The 21,254-nt window shown below is 37.5% G+C and overlaps 1 protein-coding gene across 1 annotated transcript in view; it reads left to right on the plus strand.

Moving 5' to 3' along the window:
* Positions 1-328: 328 nt before the first annotated feature.
* HPRT1 (hypoxanthine phosphoribosyltransferase 1) overlaps positions 329-21,254 on the plus strand; it is a 36,616-nt gene continuing 15,690 nt past the window's right edge. The window contains exons 1-4 of the mRNA XM_012653459.1: positions 329-530; positions 10,215-10,321; positions 11,834-12,017; positions 20,288-20,353. Of these exons, the coding sequence (XP_012508913.1) occupies positions 504-530; positions 10,215-10,321; positions 11,834-12,017; positions 20,288-20,353 (384 nt within the window). The 5' untranslated portion in view covers positions 329-503. The remainder of the gene's footprint in view (positions 531-10,214; positions 10,322-11,833; positions 12,018-20,287; positions 20,354-21,254) is intronic.

Consider the following 21,254-nt stretch of genomic DNA (forward strand, 5'->3'; position numbering starts at 1 on the left):
CTGGGCCACAGTCAGGAAAATGGAAGCCACAATGTAGTGCAAAGTCTTAGGAAGAAGATGCCTGGCTTAAGGAGCCACAAGGTGACTTGGAACCCGAAGAGCCGGCGCCCAGTTTAGGCCCACTTGGAAGAAACGCGGACAGCGGTAGGTTTGGAGATCCGGGAACCTCTTAATGCGAGACTGCGGGAAAGAAGGATAGAGGCTGCGCAGGGGTACTCTCCGCTTCTTCCGGAAGAAAATTCCCACGGCCGCCTCATGAGCATGGAAACCGATAGGCGCCGGCGGAGGCGCGCGGGCGGGGCCGTGGGCGGGGTGGGGCGGGGCGGGGGCGGAGCCTGCTTCTCTTCGTCTTCCAGCAGTGGCGGCGCTTGCGAAGAGCGTTCGGGAGCACCTCTCCGCTTTCCCGCGCGGCGCCGCCTCCTGCTGCGCCTCCGCCTCCTCCTCTGCTCAGCCACCGGCTTCCTCCTCCTCTGCTGTCAGCCCGCGTGCCGGCCGGCTCCGTTATGGCGACCCGCAGCCCCAGCGTCGTGGTGAGCAGCTTGGCCCCCCAACCCGGACCAGGCCCACGCGGCCGGCGGCGGAGCGGCGGCGTCCGGGCCCTGAGGTTCGGGGTCCGCAGTGCGGGCTCGGGCCGCCCGGCCCCGGAAACCTCGGGAACCGGGGCGGCCCCAGTTTCCCTGATTTGGCTTTACGTCACACGAGGGCGGCAGGGAGGACGGAATGGCGGGGTTTGGGGTGGGTCCCTCCTCGGGAGAGCTCTGGGAAAAGAGGGCTGCGTGTGGGAAGGGAAGGTGGAAATGGCGTTTTGGTTGACATGTGCCGCCTCGAGCGTGCTGTGGGGAGGGGCCGTGGGCCGATTCGGGAATGATCGCGCGGGGCGAGGGCGTGGGGGCTTTCTCAGGAGAGGCCCTGGTCTGGAAGTTTGGGGTGTGGTGGCGAGGTCCTCAGGCACCTCTACCTCTGGAGGGGGCCTCGAGATGGAAAACGACAGCATGGGAAGGCATGTGGGGGACTGGGCTTTGCATTTCGTCCTGCGGATTCTATAATTCATTTTTGTGGGAATACGCATTGCCTCATTGAAGCCTCACGGCACCTCTGGTAGCTGCAATCATGCCTGTTTTACACACGAAGAAACTAGTGGAAAGACATGAGATCATTGCATGCCGGGCCTTGAGTTCAGATGTGCTAGAATCCGGATCTCATGCCATCTGATGCTGCCGGGGATAAAAAATGAGAGTGCTTCTTCCCTTCAAGAACGTTCTTAGCTTATCAGCGTCTGGCATCTTGTCTCCACCCACATTGATTCTTTTTCGTGGTTGTTCAACTAGCCAAGCTACTGCCCTCCCTCCCCAACCTTTCTGATTGTGCTTGCTAAAAAATAGCCAAGCCCCCTGCCTGTTAAATGCCTTAGCCTACTTTTTTTTTATGATTCTTGTCGTTTTAGCAATTACGTGGTTACCTGTTGATTGTCTCTCCCACTAAAGCTTTATAAGGGCAGGAATCACCACTGTAACCACTGTAACAGCACAGAAGTCCTCGATAATGGTTTGTTGAATGAATACATTAAATAATTAACCACTTGAGGCCGGGCGCGGTGGCTCACGCCTGTAATCCTAGCACTCTGGGAGGCCGAGGCGGGTGGATTGCTCAAGGTCAGGAGTTCGAGACCAGCCTGAGCAACAGCGAGACCCCCGTCTCTACTAAAAATAGAAAGAAATGATCTGGACAACTAAAAATATATAGAAAAAATTAGCCGGGCATGGTGGCGCATGCCTGTAGTCCCAGCTACTCGAGAGGCTGAGGCAGAAGGATTGCTTGAGCCCAGGAGTTTGAGGTTGCTGTGAGCTAGGCTGACACCACGGCACTCACTCTAGCCCGGGCAACAAAGTGAGACTCTGTCTCAAAAAAAAAAAAAAAAAAACAACCACTTGAGCTCTAGGAAAGAAAGGTTTCTATTTCATATTAAGTGTTGTGACTTAAGGTAAAGAGTAGTGTTATTAATGAAGTCTGACCCGGAATCCTCCTTGGTTGGGCTGTCTACTAGCTGTGTGGCCTTGGGCAGCTTACTTCACCTCTCTGGGCTTAAGTTTTTTTTTTATGTATATCTGAGGTGGCAGCTACCTCCTGGTGTTATTGAAAGGATTATAAGACAATCTATGTGAATAAACAACCCTTGCAAGATCCCTGACTGGAAATAGTGATAATAACTATCATTGTGTTTACATACATAGTCCTAATTAATCTTCAAAACAATCCTGTAACAATGGTATGATTATTACCGTTTTACAGATGAGGAATCTTTGAAGCCTCAGAGAGGTTAACAGACATACCCTAGGTCACACAGTTATTAAGAGGAAGAGCTCTGACTCAAACCTATGTCTATCTTGGATGCTAATAATGGGTACTCAAAAAATGGTAATGGATGCTGTTTTTATTCAGTTGCTTAGGAAGTTAGGTGCTTCCAGCATTGGGGTAGGATGCCTGCCCCAGTATATAGAGAATTAGTTGTTGCTAGAGTTGACTGGTGTTAGTTTTATTTGAACATCAAGATATTCATTGTATTTTTAGTTTGCAAATTCCTGTTCCTTTTTTAAAAACTTCCTTCCTTTAAATTGTCTGCATGTTAGCAATAACAAACACTTAAATAGTGCTAACTATGTGCTAGTTACTCTTCTAAACCCTGTATGTATATTAACTGATTTGATCTTTTTAAAAAATTTCTGCAGCTCAGGTTAAATAGCTTGCCAAAGATTACCCAACAATGCTAGAATTTGAACCCAAGTTGTCTGGCCCCAGATTCTTAGAACTTAAAAGTTAACCTCTAAACGTTTAAGTTAGTAATGACAATAGTAGATATTTATTGAATATTTACTCTGTTTTAGGCATAGAGGTAAATATTTTGCAGGCATTATCTAATGTAAACATCCCAAAGTTACATAATAGGTACCCTGTTAGGAAGATAAACACTAGTATGACCTTGGAGGCACAGATAGTTGAAGTGCCCAAGATCACTTAGATGAAATGGGCCCCCAGATCTGCCTGATACCATGGTGTTTGTAACTATTGTTTTAAACCGCCAGGATAAACTTGGACACAGTTGAACTTCCAGGAAAAGCTTCTGGATTTTTGCATTATGTGAAACATCAGATGTGCTTTATGTGCATATAATATCTTCTGAATTTCAGGATGGTAGTGCCAGAAATGCAATCCTGTAGTACCTGAACTTAAATCTCACCCTGCCAATAATTTTTTACATTTTTTGATTAAATGGTGCATTTTTTGTCCTCAACTATACAGTTATGAACAGCGTTTAGACTGACATTAATTCGTTGGTATAGACCAAATTATTCTTTGTGACCACTGAGAAATGGAGCAGTTCAGTTTGGGGGTTTCTGTGAATTGAGTACTGTGACATGTATACTAATTGTTTTCTGTCCATTGTTTGTATCTGGGTATTGCAAAGAGTGGGGAAAGGACCAACCATATCAGCAGAGAAGAGGTGTCTTGGAGTTTTCTCTTTTTTTGCAGTTCATTGGGCAGTAACTGGGCCATGTCATCTTCCCCCTAGTGGTGAAGAGATGCTGAAGTTGTGCTAGTATACTCTTCTTCCTTTCTGTAATTTTATATTGTGTAGATTCAGTAAGATTTATATGGTATAAAAGTATCGATCACCACCATTAACATCAATATTGAGACTCAATTATTATTTTCCTGCCAGTGACTACCAACTTACTAACATTTATAATAATTTACTGCTAATAAGAATTCAAACAAACAGTTCAAATCGTTATGGAACTACTATCTTCAACATTGTGTTTCTGATAATTGATAGATATAATTTTTTTTTTGTCCCAGGTGAATGTGCCTATCATCCCACTGTAGATACTAATAAAAGGAAAGGTTGCAATGTTGGGTAAATTCATGGCCTTGCACATATAGTAGTATGAGTCCACTTGCCTAAAGTGGGTAATAATTTATCCCTCCCTGGGTAGATAGTCAAGAATGCTGATTTTAATGTTTGTAATAGTTTTAACCCTTAGAAGGAAAGACAAACAAGTTATATATGTAATTTATTTGTAAGACTGATATAAAATTGGTAGATGAACATACTAGCTTAAATTATTTTTACATTTAGGAATATTTTCATCAGTAATTCATAATTTTGGTTTTATGATAGCCTGAGTTAACACACATTATCCCAAGAGGATGCAGTATCATGTGCTTTGAGTTTTTTTTTTGAGAATTTTAATGTATCTGAATATGAAAGGTAAAAATATGCCACCGAGCAATTTCTGCCCGTTCTAGAAGCTTGCAAATGTTGGTTACTAGGAATAAAATCAAATGTGTTTTATCTGTTATTGTACATCTATTAATTCACATAGTTCATTTTAAGACTCACTTTCTCACTTGCATTTAGTCTTGTTTGGACCCATGAGCATTGTCTTTTTTTTAAGGAACATTGTCATTTTTTGGAACATAGAGACTGAAGCAATGCTAGTTGCAGATGATGAATTGATGTTGCAAGTGTTGTCTTAGCTTGGGTTAATTTCCTTGCTTGCTGTTATTTTAGATAACATAGCTTCATAATTAGAAATTTTATGTGTGGATGACAAAAATGTTCAAATATGAAGGCTGTTGTTACAGATGTGACACATAATTATTAAGAATTTGTAATAACCAGTTTTACTGAAAAGTAAAATTACTTCAGTAATTTATGATAGCAAAAGTATTGATTTTGATTCTAGACAAAAGGTAGAATGTTAATATTATATTTCTCAATACTTTTTCATATTAATAAAAGTACCTGCATAAATTTTTATCATTGACAAGTGTATCACAAATAGATTAGAATTTGAGAGCTGTGTCCTAGAGCTCTGAGGAGAGATGCAGATTTCGGAACTGTCTTGGTAAAGAGTAAGTAACTCAGAGCTATTAATAACCTGTTCTTTGATTTCTGGTTCAGCCAGAAGTGGCAATAGTGGCAAAAGTGGATCTGGAGAGAAACCACATTTTCATTTTTTTACCACTTCTAGGCCCCTCCAGAGCTATCCTTAAGTATTTTGGGGTTGGGCCCTCCCCGAGAGCCATCCAGGACCTTTCTTGTGATCTAATCTAACTGTGTTTATGTTAGGTGCTTGTTATGGACAGAACATTTGTGTCCTCTCCCCAAAACTGATAACATATTTGATAACGTCGAAGCCCTAACCCCCAATGTGATGGTTTTTGCAGATGGGGCCTTTGGGAAGTAATTAGGGTTAGATGAGGTAATTGAGGGTGGGGCCTTGGTCTGATGAGATGAGTGCCCTTCTTAGAGACACCAGAGAGCTTGCTAGAAGAGTTCATGTGAGTACATAGTGAGGAGGCCTACAAGCCAAGAGAAGAGGTCTCAGAATGAGACCTACCTTGCAGACACCTTGATTTTGGACTTCCCAGCCTCCACAACTGTGAGAAAAAAATTTCTCTTATTTAAGCCACCCAGTCTATGGTGTTTTGTTATGGTAGCCTGCGCAGACTAATAGTTCTTTCAGAAGGTGCTGGTAATAACTACAGGGCAACACCAAGTTGCAAATAGTAAAACAGATGTGATGTATATTCATAGAGAAAATTGGGCACTGCTACTGCCTAGATGGTTTAGACGGCTGTGCTAGCTCATTGTTAGAGACAGGCTGGTCTCCTTTACTCAGTTTACAATCTAGTCAACAGAATATAATGACTACTTTAAGCTTGGTTTTGAATATGGAGGGAATCATTGGTGCTGGGTTACTTTGGGTTCTAGGTTTACCTTTCGTGTATATATAACTGTGTTTGATAATTCACAAGTTTGTGGGCTTGTCAAATTAGATTTTGGTACAGATTATGAGCTTTATTGTGCTGTACAGTTTGTATGTATGTATGCCTTTTCCAGTAGATTATAAACTCTTTAAGGGTTTATAAATTTATAATTATCCTTATATCCTCCCGTAAAATCTATTGCACAGTGACTTAATGAAGGTAGATGCTGAATGCATTTTTTTTTTTTTTGAGACAGAGTCTTGCTCTGTTGCCCAGGCTAGAGTGCTGTGGCGTCAGCCTATCTCACAGCAACCTCAAACTCCTGGGCTCAAGTGATCCTTCTGCCTCAGCCTCCCGAGTAGCTGGGACTACAGGCATGCGCCACCATGCCCAGCTAATGTTTTCTATATATTTTCAGTTGTCCAGCTAATTTCTTTCTGTTTTTCGTAGAGATGGGGTCTCACTCTTGCTCAGGCTGGTCTTGAACTCCTGACCTGAGCGATCCTCCCGCCTGGGCCTCCTAGAGTGCTAGGATTATAGGCATGAGCCACCGCACCCAGGCCTGAATGCATTTTTGTATAATCGAATATATTGTGATCCCAACTCTTTCCAAATGTTCCTATCTAAGCAGCCACTGGATTTTTAACTAATCCATATCAGATGGGGTTAATTAATATCAGATATTAACCAGTATCAGATGGGACAAGTAAAAGCTAATAAGATTATAGGCCATCAAGTGTATTTCTATCTAGCTCTTGTAGATATTGAGGTTATTGGACCTATTTAATATGAAGTTTTGGTGTTTGGGATGATTAAAACTGAAGTTCCTGTTTACTGAATTATATCTGTTTTATGTTATTTCATGTCAGTGGTCCAGGTCCAAGTGAGGCTTCTGAGTCAGAGTTCTCTCTTACAGAACCTTAACACTTTGCGTGTATCTTTTTTATAGCAGTTTAACTTTGTCCACAGTTATTCATGTACATTTCATGACATCTATTACACTGTAAGCTCAATGAGGGTAGCTATATCAAATTTAGTTAATCCTCTCTGGTGTGTGCAACATAGTAAATACCCAATAAATATTTGAATATTAGTGATGAGGATACAGGTTCTGAACAATGTCCTTAACATTTTAAAATTAGTATTCTAATATATGATCATTAAATATGAATTAAGAAGACTGGGACTTTTTGTTAAGTGTCAAATTGGGAAAAGTTGATGTTGGTGCCTTGTCATCATTTAAATGAATTGCCCCTTATTTAACTTTGTATTATGATGCATTTTGAACATCCACAACTAGACATAATAGTATAATGACCCTACATGTACCCATTGCCCAGTTCTGAAAACTATCGATGCATAGCCAATTATATATTTTGAATCAGGACCCCTGTAGTTATACCCCATGTATATATAGTGAATTCTAACAAAGTTGTGAATTCATGCCTAAAGTACCTCAAGTGATGTAAGTTTTATGAATTTTTGTTTTTGCCTTTTGGGAAAAGTTATATTGACATGTTTTTGTGCTTGAAATAACAAACCATAAATGAATCTTTTGGCCAGGTAAAGTGGCTCACGCCTGTAATCCTAGTACTTTGGGAGGCCGAGGTGGGAGGATTTCTTGAGCTCAGGAGTTGGAGACCAGCCTGGGCAACCATGAGACCCCACTTTTCTATTTTTTTGTAGAGATAGGGTCTTGCTCTTGCTCAGGTTGATCTTGAACTCCTGTCCTCAAGCAATCTTCCTGCCTCAGCCTACCAAAGTGCGAGGATTACAGGCGTGAGCACCGCACCTGGCCTCTACAAAAATTTTTGAAAAATTAGCTGGACATGGTGGCACATACCAGTAGTCCCAGCTACTCAGGAGGCTGAGGCAGGAGGATCGTTTGAGCCTAGGAGTTTGAGGTTGCAGTGAGCTACGATGATGCCACAGCACTCTAACCTTGGCAACACAGTGAGACTCTGTCTCAAAAAAATTTTTTTTCAAAAAAAAAAAGAACCCAAAATTTAGAATTCAATTAAAAAATAACAAACCAACTCTTTGACATAAATGTGTTCTGTAAATCTGTTTTTGTTGGAAATCAATTTGGTATGTTGACACAGATAGAATTCCTATTTTTGAAGACATCGCTGCTGATCTGTCCATATTCTTAAACTGCATGTCTGGAATAAACCCTGGGCAGAATTCACATTGGCTTTCTTTGAAATAAATAAGACTTTTTGACATTTTAGGCTACCTGTGGAACCTGTATGTAGCCAGGTACTGAGCCATTTTGACAGTTACAGTAGTCTTTACAATATGTATTTCAAAGAGTCCTGGATCCTGGTTTGTGCTTATGGCAGAAGCAGTGAGTAACTGGGAGGAAGGGGGTGAGTAAGCTTCAGGAAAGTCATTTTGGCACTCTGGATCTTATTGATTTTAAAGCACTATGAAATAGTACACTTTTATTCTTGTCAGATGATAGCAGATATATTCAGAGGAGCCTGAAATAAATGTGTATTATATCATCTTATAATAATCTAGCAAGGTCTGTCTTTTTTTCCCAAACTTGAACTAAATTTCAGTCCATAAAATTTATAAAAGCAATACTTGCTTAGAAAAATATTCTTGGAATGCTCCTATAGGTGACATAAATGTCCCATTTCCATTCTTTTTGTAGTAAATGTGTTCTGATATAAACATTATTTAAAGGTTTAGCAGATATATAAACAGTTAATCTTAGTGGATCTGGCATAATCTTTTTCCTCCAAGAATGGATTTTTTTTCCTGCTTATGAAAGTAATGCATATTTGTTTAGAAGCAAGCCAGTATTGACTTCTGCCCACACTGCAGAGCACTATGCCCCCACCTGGCCATGCCTGCGGTCATGTCCCAGTCCGTTTACCTGAAAATGTTCATCGCCAGCCTCCTGCCCATGTGCACAGGGGTTGAAGTAGTGCACAGGTATTATGGGCCAACCTGACAATAAATAGATTTCCACCAAAGTCTGAGAACTCAAAATAAATCCTGAGCTTTTGGTACTGAAAGAGAGACAACACAGACCTCAAATTTTTCAACCTCAAAATATAACTGAATTCTGTGAGTAATATTATAAATCTTAAATATATATTTTTGAAATTTATTAAAAGTCAAACTTCTTATCTCTAAGCACTAATACAGTGCCAACTGAAAGAGGAAGTGCTCAATAGGTGTTAACTGATACACTGGGATTTAATTATGATTTGACCAGTATTTCTTGAAAATTGCCGAACCTTGTATAATCAGCTTCTTGAATGAGATCTGAAAGATAATTTAATCTTGAATATCATGTGAGATAGAGTGTTACAATTCTTTCTGGTTTATTTCTCTGAGTAAACTTTGAATATAATGGTGACTGGAAATTAGTCATTAATAAAAGTGACATTGACAATGAAAAAAACAAATATTAAAGTGTAGAAAGTGATAAGTATTTTGATTTCTTGTTTGTATATTTTGTTTTAATTTAATGTATCTTTTTCAATTTCCCCATGCTTTTTTATATGTATATATAAAAACATATACTGCCAAAGATAATTTATATGAAAGACTATTTTTAAAGAAAGTGATATATACTCATTGAAGAAAATTTGGAATATAGAGCAAAGAATAAAGAACTAAATAAAATTGCTATAACTCCCCTTTCAAAGAAAATAGCTTTTATGATTTTGCTATAGTCTTTTTATCTGTGTGTATAGTTATTTATATAATATTTATAAAGCTGTAATCATAGTACATTTTACCACCAGAGGTACCATATCATCAGTGTTATTAAATATTTTGTATGCCAGAAGCTAGGCATATCAAGACAAACAATATGTGGTCCCACTTGAACAACCTTGGAGTATCTACTATCTAGTGTGTCTAACTCCACAAGTTGACTGTAACAATCTCAGACTTCTAGGAGTTTGGGTTTTCAAAATATCACTTTAGCTTTTTTTGGTGATTTTTTTCCCCCTGCTGTGAGATGAGAGAAGCTATTTGGATTTGGGATGGAGGACAGCAGTTTTTCTTGTTCAGTGTGATATTTTAACGTGTTAGACTACAGTGTATTAAATTTTTTTGCTTAATTTTCAAACATACTCAAAAATGGAGAGGACAGTGTAATGAATCCTCACATATTCATCACCTATGTTTAGAATATTATCAAGATTTTGCCACATTTGTCTTAGTTCTTTAAAATTTTTCTTTCTCTTTGTGACCTAAAGGAAATAGCACATAACATTTTACTTCTACGTTCTTGACTAAGACATGGTTGTTTTCTTATATAACTATAATTCATCATCATACCTACAAAGTTAACAGTTCTTGATATCATCTCATACTTAAATTTCTCTGATAGATGAAGGGTTTTTGAAATATCTAAATCCAGACAAATGTTTGTATCCTGTAATGCTCTCATTGAAACAGCTATATTTCTTTTTCAGATTAGTGATGATGAACCAGGTTATGACCTAGATTTATTTTGCATACCTAATCATTATGCCGAGGATTTGGAAAAGGTGTTCATTCCTCATGGACTAATTATGGACAGGTTAGTAAGATCTTAAGTTGAAGTTTTTTTAGATATTAATTTCAAATATCCACAACTGTTTTGGGTAGCTGATATTTGAACATAAACTAGGCCAACTTGCTAAATAATAGATGCTTTCTCTTTTTAAAGTCCTCTTTGTTAAAAAAAAAAGGGGGGGGGCTTACTAATTACCTAGTATAATTCACGGTATAGTGGAAATCTGTCGGGAGTAGAACAAAGTAAATATTAAAGGGAGATTGGGAAAATGAATTCTAGTCACAGAGTGTTTGATTTCTCAGTCCTGAACAGGGTAATGGGCTGGGGCAAGGTCAGATTTTGATTATTACGCTCATCTAGCTTGAAAATTTCCCCTCAAATGAATTACAAAGAAAAACCTTACTTAGTGTACGAATGCTTGCCTTGTGTGTCTAGCTATTCTTTTTTTATTTTAAAATTATCAATATTTTTGTGTTGTACAACATTCTAACTATGGAGGCTATAAATGAGAAGAGTAAAGTTCACTTCTTTCAGCCTCCTGTACACATTCCTTCCCTGAGCATTAGCTATGCAAATGTGCGTATATACATATATATTTTTAACGCATGGGTATATACTGTCATATGGTTTTAAAATTTATTGGAGACTGGGCTCAGTGGCTCATGCCTGTAGTCCTAGCACTTTGGGAGGTTGAGGTGGGAGGATTGCTTGAGATCAGGAGTTTGGGACCAGCCTGAGCCCAAGTGAGACCCCATCTCTACAAAAAATAGAAAAATTAGATGGACGTGTTGGCACATGCCTATAGTCCCAGCTACTCAGGAGGCTGAGGCAGGAGGATCGCTTGAGCCCTGGAGTTTGAGGTTGCAGTGAACTATGATGACACCATTGCACTCTAGCTGGCATGACAGAGTGAGACCCTGACTCAAAAAAAAAATTGGACTTTTTTATATTAGTGCATCTAGAGCTATCTCATATTTTAAAAGTTGCATAGCATTCCATTTTATGGATATACCATAACTGATTTAACCAGTCTATTATTGATGAACACTCAAGATTTCTCCATCATTTCACTCTTATAAACTGTACTAGAGGGAACATCCTTTTACACATATTTTAGCACTTGTTCAACCTTATCCAAGTAGAAATTCTGGGTCAAGGAGAAGGTGTTTATTGAATGTTTTGTTACTGCCAAATTATCTTCCAAAAAGTTGTATCATTTTATACTCCCCGTGGTATATGAGAGTGCCCTTTTCTTCACAGTCTCTTCCATTGTTGATATTATCAGAGAAATCTCATTGGATCAGAGTTTGCCAGTCTAATAGGTGAAAATAGTATCTTGTTTTTATTTGTATTTTTAAAATTTATGATAGATGTTATGGTATACTTGGTTTTTTGAAAGTATCAATATTTTTGCTTTATGAAGTAAAGCTTCATGGGGGCAAAGGGTGTATTTGTGGAAGTTTAATGCTTAAGAGACGTTTATTATAAAGTTTAAATGTATGAAACTATATTAAATTCCTTATTTTATTTCTGTAGGACTGAAAGACTTGCTCGAGATGTGATGAAGGAGATGGGAGGCCATCACATTGTAGCCCTCTGTGTGCTCAAGGGGGGCTATAAATTCTTCGCTGACCTGCTGGATTACATCAAAGCATTGAATAGAAATAGTGATAGATCCATTCCTATGACTGTAGATTTTATCAGACTGAAGAGCTACTGTGTACGTATGTTAATATATGATTTTTTTTAAGAAAATGTAGCAACTATAGGTTTTCTTATACTTTCTTTGAAGCTCTGCAAACTGTACTTACACACTCATTTCACTTGCTTATGGTGTGATTTTTCTAACATATTCAGTAGTATTTTGCATCAGAGTGAATATTGTCTTTTTCAAACTACTCACCTCGGAGGCTCTATACTTATTTTATAGGTATCTTTAAACTCCTTTTAGGAATTGATGTTGGGACTTGGGATGCTTTTTTGACTATACATACTTTCTGGTGGCAAATATCCTTTCCTGAGCTAGATTGGTTGGGGGGGGTCATCAGTCATTTGGAGATAGGTGTGATAAATAAGGTGGGTCAACACTTGTTTCCCAGAAAGCACACTTGGAGCTAGAGCATTGGCAAATTGAAGAAACCACTGTTGACCCACAGTCACTCTGCCCGTGTCACACAATCTGAAATGCATCAGAATATTGACACTCTGGGATAAAAACAAAATCAGTATGATCTTTACAAGTGAATTTCATCCACAATTTCTTTGATCTTGTGAATGTTTGATTTTTATTAGTTCAGACTATTTGTTTCTGGTTTCATGTTGGGATGGTATTTCCTATGACTTATTTTTCTCCTTTAAAATAGGAATTTCTCCTAGCTTCTTTGAAGATTAGAACAAATGTCCAATGTCTGTGCTGTTTCATGAATCATTGTTGCAGTTCATCTTTGTAGAAACTTTCCTTATGTTCACATTTTTATTGAGAATAAGACCACTTATCTACATTTAACTTGAAACCTTCATTCTCTCCATTAATCATCTATTTGACCCAAGTCTTTGACCTTTTCCATGTTTTCATCAGTCCTATGGGTGATTGGGCAACCATTTAAGAATTATCGTAGACATTTTCCCTATCCCATTAAAACCTTTTATGCCCATGTGTCATAACATTACTTCCTACTTATAAGTTCCTTTTAACTTGTCAAAGTCATACTTGAATTAAAGACTTATTTAAATATAAAATTGTGATTTTTGCTCAGTAGAAGTGATTGATTTATTGATTGGTAGTTTACACTAGGACTTAATTATAGTCAATATAGCTGCTGGTATTATAGCTGGCCAGCCTGTAATGCAGCAAAACATGTACTTACAGTATATGGTGTGATTTATCTCTTGGGTCTTCTGTAGCTTCCCTCTCAACCCCCCACCCCGCAAATCAATCTTAATCAGACTCGTTACTTTATGACTCATCTCTGGTGATTTGCACAGAATGTTCTTTCTTTGAAAAACAGAAACAAGCAAGAAAAAAAAACAGGGACTTTAGTATTTTCTTTCTAAGAGTATTTTATAAGAGCAATTTAGAGTGGTAGAGACACTTTGACATTTTAATTCCATTTTCTACTTTAGGTTTTTTTCCTGTTAGTTTTAGGTCTTAGAGGATTATTAAGCTGAACTCCTCAACTGGTTAAAAGCATGAAATCTTAAACATAAGCAAAGCATGTTTTTAGGTTAGTTTCACGTAGAAAAAATGTTATATTTTATATGAAATTCTGTGTAGATTTACTATTAAGCAGTAGAAATTAAGAAACCACTCCAGAATACTATCTGTTGATTTGAAATAACATTTCTAGCCTATTTAATAATTCAACAGCTTGTCATGGAAGATATTCACATATGCACATAAAAAACTAGGCAGCTTAATTTGATAAAATCATAAAATGGAAATTTTAAATTGTTTGTAGTATCAGTAACATTGATATTAGCATGAACTTTACATGCTGATCTTGACCAATTTGAAACAGTGAGTTAAAGGCTGCCTGATCTGTACTAATCCTAAAGAAATGTTCTATGAACTATTAAATATTTCCAGAATGTATAAAGAAGCATTACAGTGTCAACACACACATCTATTTTGTCTTCAAAATAAAAATTGCATTTTTCTGATTAAAAGAATACATGTTCATTAAAAAAATACAAATGTAGAAAATTATAAAGAAATTAAGTTATCCCAAATATCACTACCACTTTTTGTTTCTAATATTTTATTTTATTATTTTGAATTGTTAATTTTTTTCTCCCATAGTTCTTTTGTTTTCAAAATGTTAAGGGAGTACAAATGTTTTTGTTACATGAATACCTCGTATAAGGTTTAAGTCGGGGCTTTTAGTGTGCCTATCACCAGAATAGTGTACATTTTACCCAATGGGTCAGTTTTTAACCCTCACCCCCTCTCACCTCCCCTCTTCTTGGATTCCAATGATTTTTACTAGGTTATTAAGTATGACATGTCCGATTTCCTTAAGTACTAAGTTTGACGGTTGATACCTCTGACATTTCACTTTGACACTTGTTTTATTTTTATTGTGAAGGTACATCCTCATTCTTTCAAACACACAGCTTGGCTTGTGTTGGTTTTCAACTTTCTCCTCAAGCCCATTCATCTTATTTGCCATCTGTATTCTGAATTCTATTCCTGACATTTTGACAATTTCCTTTTGGTTGGGGTCCATTGCTGTAGATCCATTCTGATCCCTTGAGGGTGTCGAACTTGTTTCTTCATATTGTCAGAGTGCTTTTGCTGTTTTCTTCTCATCTGAAACCTCTTCTCTCAGTTCAGGGCAGTCTTTTTTTTTTTTTCTTTTTCTTTTTTTTTAAGACAGGATTTTGCTCTGTTTCTGAGGCTGGAGTGCAGTGGCATAATCATAGCTCACTGCAACCTCGAACTCCTGGCCTCAAGCAATCCTCCCACCTTGGCCTCCCAAAGTGCTGGGATTACAGTCGTGAGCCACTCCACCTGGCCCAGGGCAGTCTGATTTGGGAAATATTTTTAACTTATGTGGATTCTCTAATGTGGGCTTCCTATTATTTCTTCATTCTCCACTAATCAGAACATTTGCAAGTGGACAGAATTCATTTTGCCAATTATGGGACTTTTCCTTGGTTGCAGTCAAGGTTAGTAAATATTTAACTTTCTGTCTTAATCTTGATAGTCACTTGATTAGGCTATGTGTTTAACATATCAAACATGCAAATTCATAGACTTTCTTTGAGCATATTAAAGAAAAATGCAGAAAATATTGGGATAATTTCTTATTTCAAACAAATTTTATTGTGTATATTTAAGGTATACAACATGATATTATGGGATACATATAGAGAGTAAAGAGGTTACTACAGTGAAGGAAATTAACATATCTATCAGCTGACATAGTTACCCAATTTTTTTTTGTTTGTTTTGGTGGCAAGAGCAGCTAAAATCTCATTTAGCCTAAGTCCCAAATACAGTACAACTATAGTCCTCATGTTGTATATTGGATTGCTAGACTTGTTCATCCTACGTATCTGCTACTTTGTGTCCACGGACCTATATCTCCCCATTTCCTCACCCTGCCCCCTAGTAGTTTCTTTATTTATCTTTTTACTTTTATTTTTTTGTATTTCATAAGAGACACTTATAAGAGGTTAGTAGCTTTCAGCTTAACCTTTTTATCTGTATGTATTTAGTCAATTTCTTTGAAGTATGCTTTTTCTCTCCAGAATAAAGTTAAATGTAGGTATAGCACTTTGATGTTGACACTAGATTATCCAGAGCTTATCTTCTATAAATCTGTCTATATCTATGTTTCTCTCTTTCTATATATATATATATACATATATAGAGAGAGCAAGCAAATGAAGTGATTGATGCCTTTCTCCTACTTATTGAATTGAGATCATAGAGAGGGGTAAGGGTAAGAATTTGACAGAAATGAGGAGGCGTGTTATCTGTGGTATAAGGAAACTTTAACAGAACTAGGATCAAAAATACACTTTCTAGTTGTTTCCTATGGCTTTTCACTTTCATGTAATCCTTATCCAGCAACTGAGATTTTATATAAGCACCCTGAGTCTTAGAACATAAAGAAGTAGTGTTCAAATTTGATCCTGAAAACCCACAAATTCTGTTAAAAAATTAAGAAAATTGATTAATTCCCTGAGCAAACACATTTTGATCATCTGTTGTATGCAAGGTACTATGTTAGGCCATGAGAAGTAGTTGTGTTGAATGTTGAACATGTTTATTTTATCAGATCCTAATCGCAAACCAGGCATGGAATGAAAAGCACGAAGATGTGAGGCAGTAATTTCTGAAGGTTTGAGAATAGTGTATTTGAAAATATCAGGTTTTTAAGTATCAGCACTACCTCTTCAATCTTTTCTATTACTATGCGGCGCCAAATGGTATCTTTGATTTAATCAGAGCAGTGCTGTTCAAGGGAACTTTCTGTGATAATGGAAATGTTTTATGTCTATGCTGTCTGGTACAGAGTCACTAGCCACATGTGGTTGTTGAGCACTTGAAATATGTCTTGTGCAACACAGGAACTGAATATTTAAGTAATTTAAATTGCAACATGTGGCTAGTGGCTACTGTATTGGACAGGGCAGAACTAGATGATCTGTAAGAGCCCTGCTTTATCAGCATCATTTTTTTTTTTTTTTTGAGACAGAGTCTCACTGTGTTGCCTGGGCTAGAGTGCCGTGGCGTCATCCTATCTCACAGCAACCTCAGACTCCTGGGCTCAAGCAATCCTTCTGCCTCAGCCTCCTGAGTAGCTAGGACTACAGGCATGCGCCACCATGCCCGGCTAATTTTTTTTTCTATATATTTTTAGTTGTCCGATTAATTTCTTTCTATTTTTAGTAGAGACGGGGTCTCGCTCTTGCTCAGGCTAGTCAGCATCATTTTTTAACTGATAATAATCTTTTATTTATTTTTTAAAAAAGGCCTTTTTTAAAAAAGGCAATTCTTTATTTTTTAAAAGGCAAAGAATTCATAAAATACAGGTAAATAAATTATTACCTGGGCATATATCCTTCCAGACTTACTTTTTCTGTGCATGTATTTTAGAAAATGGAATATCTGCCATTTTTCATATGAGGTACAGTCTACCTCTAAAAGTATATGACTCTAATATTTTCACTTCTGTTGGTATTTGATCAGGGTGTAGAAAGACAAAGGACAGGGAATGGTTGAGAGATTATGATGTGAAGAGAAAATATGATTGAGTGTGGTCGACTTGGGGCCTAGCTGAAAATCAAGAGAATGACTGTTTCCCAATAAGAAACTCCATTCTAGAGTCTTTAAAGAATGATCTGAAGTTCATTGCAAAAAGCAAGCTGTATAGTGCTAAGCTCCTAAGGGAATGCAGAGCCAGGACTTCCTACCTTAGTCATGCCCTCTTGTGAATCCAGCCTTGGTGATTGGCCTCTCTTCTTACAATGTCAACCTACCTATTTGTTCCAAGCAGTTCTTTCCCAGCCCATTCATTATGTATTTTTACACAGCTTTTCTTCCTCTTTTCCTATACCAAGCTGCATTTCTTATTTGTACCTAGAGGTTTTTAAAATTCCTAAGGATGGACAAATAGGCATAAACAAAGTTATTTCCTATTATCCTTCTCATTTTTCACCTAGACTGGAGAGGTAGACAAAATAGAAACATAAATGGTAACGGTATGTATTTGTAGACCCAAAGAACTTCTCTGGGAATTTTTTGTAGTTGACAGTGACACTCTGAATTAAGGACAGAGTGGACTCTGGCTGAAAGGAGTAAGGAGATGGGATGGTAGAGGAGAGGGCAGAACAACTGTGGAGGGGGCTCTCCCCTCACCCATGCCAGTCCTGTTACCCAGACTTCACTATAATTAAAGATGAGCCATATGAGAAGCACTCAGTAAAGGGATACTGTGGAAAGGAAGCTTGTTCCAGACAGGAAGGGAGGGAGGGGAGGTTCATACAGTTCCTCTGGCCACCCAGGTGGGGTAATTTATCCATGGATACCATTTGTGCACAGTTTGGGCACTTATACCTGTATTCCAGCACAGTAGACTATACCATTAACTCTTAAATGTATCTTCTTTATTAGCCTCCATTTAAAAGGTGGCTGTTTCCATGAAAAAAAGCGTTGGAAGAGACTTAAGCTATAAACCTTCCGACAAACGGGAATACGAAGATTTGGATGCTACTAGAGCAACAATGTCTTGGTGCTTAGAGTTCTCTTGTCTGTTGCTCTATCACCATAGCCTTTGGATCATGGCTATTTTTCCATGTATGTGTGTATGACTCCACACTTTTCAGTTCTCAGGTATTTACTCCTCTCCCTTCCTCAGTAAAAAAGGTCAACTGGGTTAGAATGTAATACCAAGGTTTTACAGAAGATGTCAGTGTTTAACAAGATTTATAGTGTAACTCATTTAACATGATTCACTCTCATCAGAAGTATCTTTTTCCTTTAATCAATTCTGTACATTTGAAATGCTGGGTTTTAAATTAGTTAGAATAAGGGGTGTTTGTAATTTCCCTAAGATGAGCAGTAATATGCAAGGGTTTTTTGATATCAGAAGTTATATATTTAGTTTGCAACACTGAATAATATTGGCCCAGTTGTATTTTTCATAAGTAGCATTCCCTAAAATTGGACACGTATGTAGAAACATATAGCAAAAATAAAAGTATATAAAAATAAAAAGTCACGTTATCCCCATTCTCACTACTCAGAGGTAATTGCTATTCTAAATTTCTCAAAATGCTGAATAAAAGTGGTTTCATAGGTAACATATTGTTATACAGCTTGGTGTTTTTAATAAGCATCATTCCATGTTGGCGTGCGTTAGATTACCAGATTCTTTTTAATAGCTGCATGATATTACGTCGTGTGAGTGGACTTGATTAATTTAAATAGTTCCCCGTTAATGGGCCTATTGGTTTTTTTGTGGACAGTTGATGCAGTGAACATTCTTGAATGTACCTTTGCTTACTTGTAAGTGGTTTTTGTAGTATTGATTTCTGGAAGTGGGATTGCTAGGTGAAATGACATGCATGTTTACACTTTCAATAGGTATTGCTATATCATTTTCAGAAGAGGCTGTACCAGTTTATACTCTCACCAACAGGAGTGCTTGTTTCCCCTCAACATATCAGGCTTAAGTTTTGCCAGTGTGGATGAGTGAACAGTAGAATCACATTATTTTAGTATTTGTTTTTCATACAGGTATCATTTTACATATTATGGCTTTCTCTTTTATAAATTGCCTATTTGTGTTCATTCTCCATTTTCCTATGGGTTCTTATTGTTGGAGCCCAATATTTAACAGGAATATTTGTTACAGATCTTTTCTTTCAGTTTGAGTTTATGTCATGCTTAGATTTTTACCCTAAGAATGTGAAAAACATTCGCTGATATTTTCTTTCAGTTTACTTATGGCTTTATTTTTTACATTTAGATTTTAGTCCATCTAGAATTAATTTTTATGTATGCTATGAGGTAGGGACCATGGTTTAATTTTTCCTCAGATGGATAACTAGTTGACCAAACATCATTTATTGAATAATTCATCTTTTCCTTACTGACTTGAAATACCGTCTTTGTAGTATACTAAATCCTCATATATTTCTGGGTCTGTTTCTGGGCTCTACTTTGTTCCTTGATCTCTTTGTCAATTACTGTGCTGGTACTACACTGTTGTGATTGCTATAACTCTGTAGTATGGTTTGCTCTTTGGTAGGGCAAGTCTAAGCTCTTGTTTACCTGCTCTTTCACACCAATTTTCTGTTTTGAATACAGCACAGCCAAATTATAGTCATTATCACCACCAACTACAGTGGGTATCGAGCATTCCCTGTGGAAACTCTGGTAAGGGTTTCTACTGGATTCTGTGATAGCAGAAAAGTGGGAGCCTAAGAGGTGTGCATTAAAGGACTACTGATCAGACCTGGTTTCCCACACAATGCCAAAGATGACCTGGCCCTGGGCTAGACTTTTGAGGAACATATCGTTGGGGTTAGGTGTGATATAGATCAGCCCCTACAACTTGCTTGACTCATGGGAATGGTGCAGGGCCAGAACCAGACACCTTTCTTGCTAATAACTTCCCTCAGGATTCAGAAGTCACCATGAGTGAAGATGAGTGGCTGCTATAATACTGCCCACATAAAAATGGGTGTACCCTATTTTTAGGACTCTTAAAAACATTAAATCAGTAATGGCCAATTTGGACTTTTTAATTTTTACTAATCTCTACTTGAAAGTTACCTAGTCATTTATTTCTGGAAACAGAATTCTTATAATTCATACCATTTAGAATATCATAATGCTATGGACTTTAGATAGCTAACATTTTAAATCTTCTAGTTCCCATTGGATAATTTGAAGTGTGTGTACATAAGGATATATATATATATATATATATATATATATATATATATACATAATTTGTTTGTTTTTTTTGCTAGAATGACCAGTCAACAGGGGACATAAAAGTGATTGGTGGAGATGATCTCTCAACTTTAACTGGAAAGGTATGTATCTCAAAGGGGAAGGAAAGAGCACTTCATACCAAGAGTCAATTAGTAACACTGTGCTTTCAATCAATCACTAAGAGACAGTTAAGATAGTATAACTAAGCAGTGGTTATTTAACCCCTGGAAACAATATAGGTTAATTATCTTTCCCTAGGTCATGTAGCAAAAAGCAGAATCCAATATTAAACTTAAAAGTCCATATTGCCAAGTATTGCTGTCTACCTCTGTGGGAGTCTAATTTGGGATCCTTCAAAAAATATAGATGGGGGAAAAGATAGCCTTCTTTTACAAAACAGACTCACACATAGTTTCTTATAAGATAGCAAGGCAGTATCGTATAGTGGCTGAAGATGGGTTCCGGAGGCTGACAGCTTTGATTCAAAGCCTGGCTTAGCACTTCCTAACTCTGTAACCTTGGGCAAGTTATTTAACCTCTCTGTGTCCCATATGTAAGCAGGATGAGGGTGATAATGCAGCCACCTCATGGACTTAAGTGGATTGAGTGATATAATGCATGTAGGACTCTTAACAGCAGTTTCTGGTAAATAAATGCACTCAATAAATTCAAACATACTATCATTTTAAGAAATCTAAGAGTTTTCTTAGTACATTAAAATTCTTCTAGTATTTGTGTTTCCATTGTGGTTTGTCTCAAGATACTTCTTAATTTCTCTTTTGATTTCATCTTTGGCTCATTGGTTGTTCAGGAGCATGTTATTTAATTGAAAACAATAGAGATATTAAGATATTTGAATTTTTTATGATACATTGAAAAGATTTTTGAGTGACCAATGATAAATGATGGAATGCTGCTTTTTTATTTTATTTTATTTTATTTTTGAGACAGAGTCTCGCTTTGTTGCCCGGGCTAGAGTGCCATGGCGTCAGCCTAGCTCAC

Source organism: Propithecus coquereli, unplaced genomic scaffold (genome assembly GCF_000956105.1).
Source record: "Propithecus coquereli isolate 6110/MARCELLA unplaced genomic scaffold, Pcoq_1.0 Scaffold42, whole genome shotgun sequence".
In the NCBI taxonomy this organism is placed as follows: domain Eukaryota; kingdom Metazoa; phylum Chordata; class Mammalia; order Primates; family Indriidae; genus Propithecus; species Propithecus coquereli.